Genomic DNA, 1,698 nt, shown 5'->3' on the forward strand with positions numbered 1-1,698 from the left:
TATTTAAATACATATGTATCTTTTTACAAGTAGTGGTTCGTGAATCATCGGGAATGGTCGAAGGTCAATTGAATATATAAAACAGTTCAAAATTTTTGAGACTCAACATTACAGACTTTGCTTATCGTGTCGTAAACATATAAAGATTAAGTTTAAATTTGGTCAGAAATTTTCGGGTCGTCACAGCCCCGATGGTTAACAAGATGTGCGTTGAAGCACTGGATCGTTGTATGCGTGATATATGTCGTCAATCCAATCCTGATAGTATGGATACTCTCTTTGGGGGTAAAACAGTTGTGTTTGGTGGTGACTTTAGATAAATATTACATGTTATTCAAAAAGGTAAAAGAGAAGATATAGTAGATGCATCTCTAAATTCTTCCTATTTGTGGGATTATGTTACTATTTTAAAACTTACAGCTAACATGAGATTATGTGGTATTGAAACTGATGCCAATACTAGAAGTTTTGCTCAATGGATACTTGAAATAGGTAACAGTGATGTCAGTGAATCTGAAGACAGAGTTTTTGATATTGAAATTTCACAAGATCTTTTGATAACAGATCTTGATGATCCAATTGGTTCTATCATCTCAACTATTTATCCGGATTATCTTCTTAATCTTGGCAATCTAGAATATTATCAGCAACGTGCAATTCTTGCTCCAACTCATGAAGTAGTTAACATCATTAATGATACAATGATGATGTGTTTGGAAGGAGAAGAAAGGTCATATTGTTGCTCAGACAGTATATGTGCGTCACAGAGAGACGCTGACTTTAATAATGAACTATACACTACCGATTTCCTAAATAGCATTGAAGTTGGTGGCTTACCAAAGCACAATCTGAGGCTCAAAATTGGTGTACCAGTTATGTTACTTCGAAATATAGATCAGGCAAGAGGTTTGTGTAACGCTACACGTTTACAAATTGTGCACTTAGGAGAAAAAATCATCAAAACAAAAATTTTAACGGGCTCAAACGTGGGGAAGATTACAGCATTATCACGTACGCTTATCGTACCGACAGACAAGAGAATACCTTTTAGATTTCAAAGAAGACAATATCCATTGTCAGTGTGCTTTGCAATGACAATAAATAAAAGTCAAGGACAATCACTATCGCGTATTGGTTTATTTCTTCCAAAACCGGTGTTTAGTCATGGACAACTATACGTTGCACTATCTCGGGTAACTAATCGCCAAGGAATGAAGATATTAATCTTAGACAAGGATAACAAACTATCCAACACAATAAAAAAATGTGGTATACAAAGAAGTCTTGCAACATTTATAGACTTAATTGAAGAAATGTTTTAAAAAAATTCCATTTGTATGATATCTTTGAACTATTATGTATGTATAATGTTTTTTAAAAATATTTGAATTATGTTACATTATTATGATTTCCACTAAGTATAATCTATTTTTTAAATATGTTTCATTCATATCAGATATGTGATAAAAATTGTATAAGTTTTAATGTGATGTTACTAATATTATACGTACGCTATCTTTGAAATAATATGAATTCCAACGTGCAACGCACGGGCTCCAAAACCTAGTGTGTATATATATATATATATATATATATATATATATATATATATATATATATATATATATATATATATATCTGGTATGGATCAGAATTTATCATCCACGTATATATTCATATACATATATACCTATAAAG

The 1,698-nt window shown here is 31.4% G+C and overlaps 1 protein-coding gene across 1 annotated transcript; it reads left to right on the forward strand.

Annotated features, from left to right (window-relative positions):
• The first annotated feature begins 203 nt into the window (after nt 1–203).
• Nucleotides 204–1,464, forward strand: LOC139871180 (uncharacterized). Its single transcript, XM_071858917.1, has 3 exons — nt 204–306; nt 421–906; nt 1,457–1,464. Exons 1-3 carry the CDS (start codon nt 204–206, stop codon nt 1,462–1,464), a joined length of 597 nt encoding a protein of 198 aa, XP_071715018.1.
• Nucleotides 1,465–1,698: the final 234 nt, after the last annotated feature.

The sequence above is a fragment of the Rutidosis leptorrhynchoides genome, chromosome 10, assembly GCF_046630445.1.
Source record: "Rutidosis leptorrhynchoides isolate AG116_Rl617_1_P2 chromosome 10, CSIRO_AGI_Rlap_v1, whole genome shotgun sequence".
Lineage (NCBI taxonomy): Eukaryota > Viridiplantae > Streptophyta > Magnoliopsida > Asterales > Asteraceae > Rutidosis > Rutidosis leptorrhynchoides.

Coding starts and splice junctions, on each gene's coding strand:
- LOC139871180 (XM_071858917.1), top strand. CDS start 204: ATGTGCGTTGAAGCACTGGATCGTTGTATGCGTGATATATGTCGTCAA. Junction 307..420: donor TAAAACAGTTGTGTTTGGTG/GTGACTTTAGAT, acceptor TAAAACTTACAG/CTAACATGAGATTATGTGGT.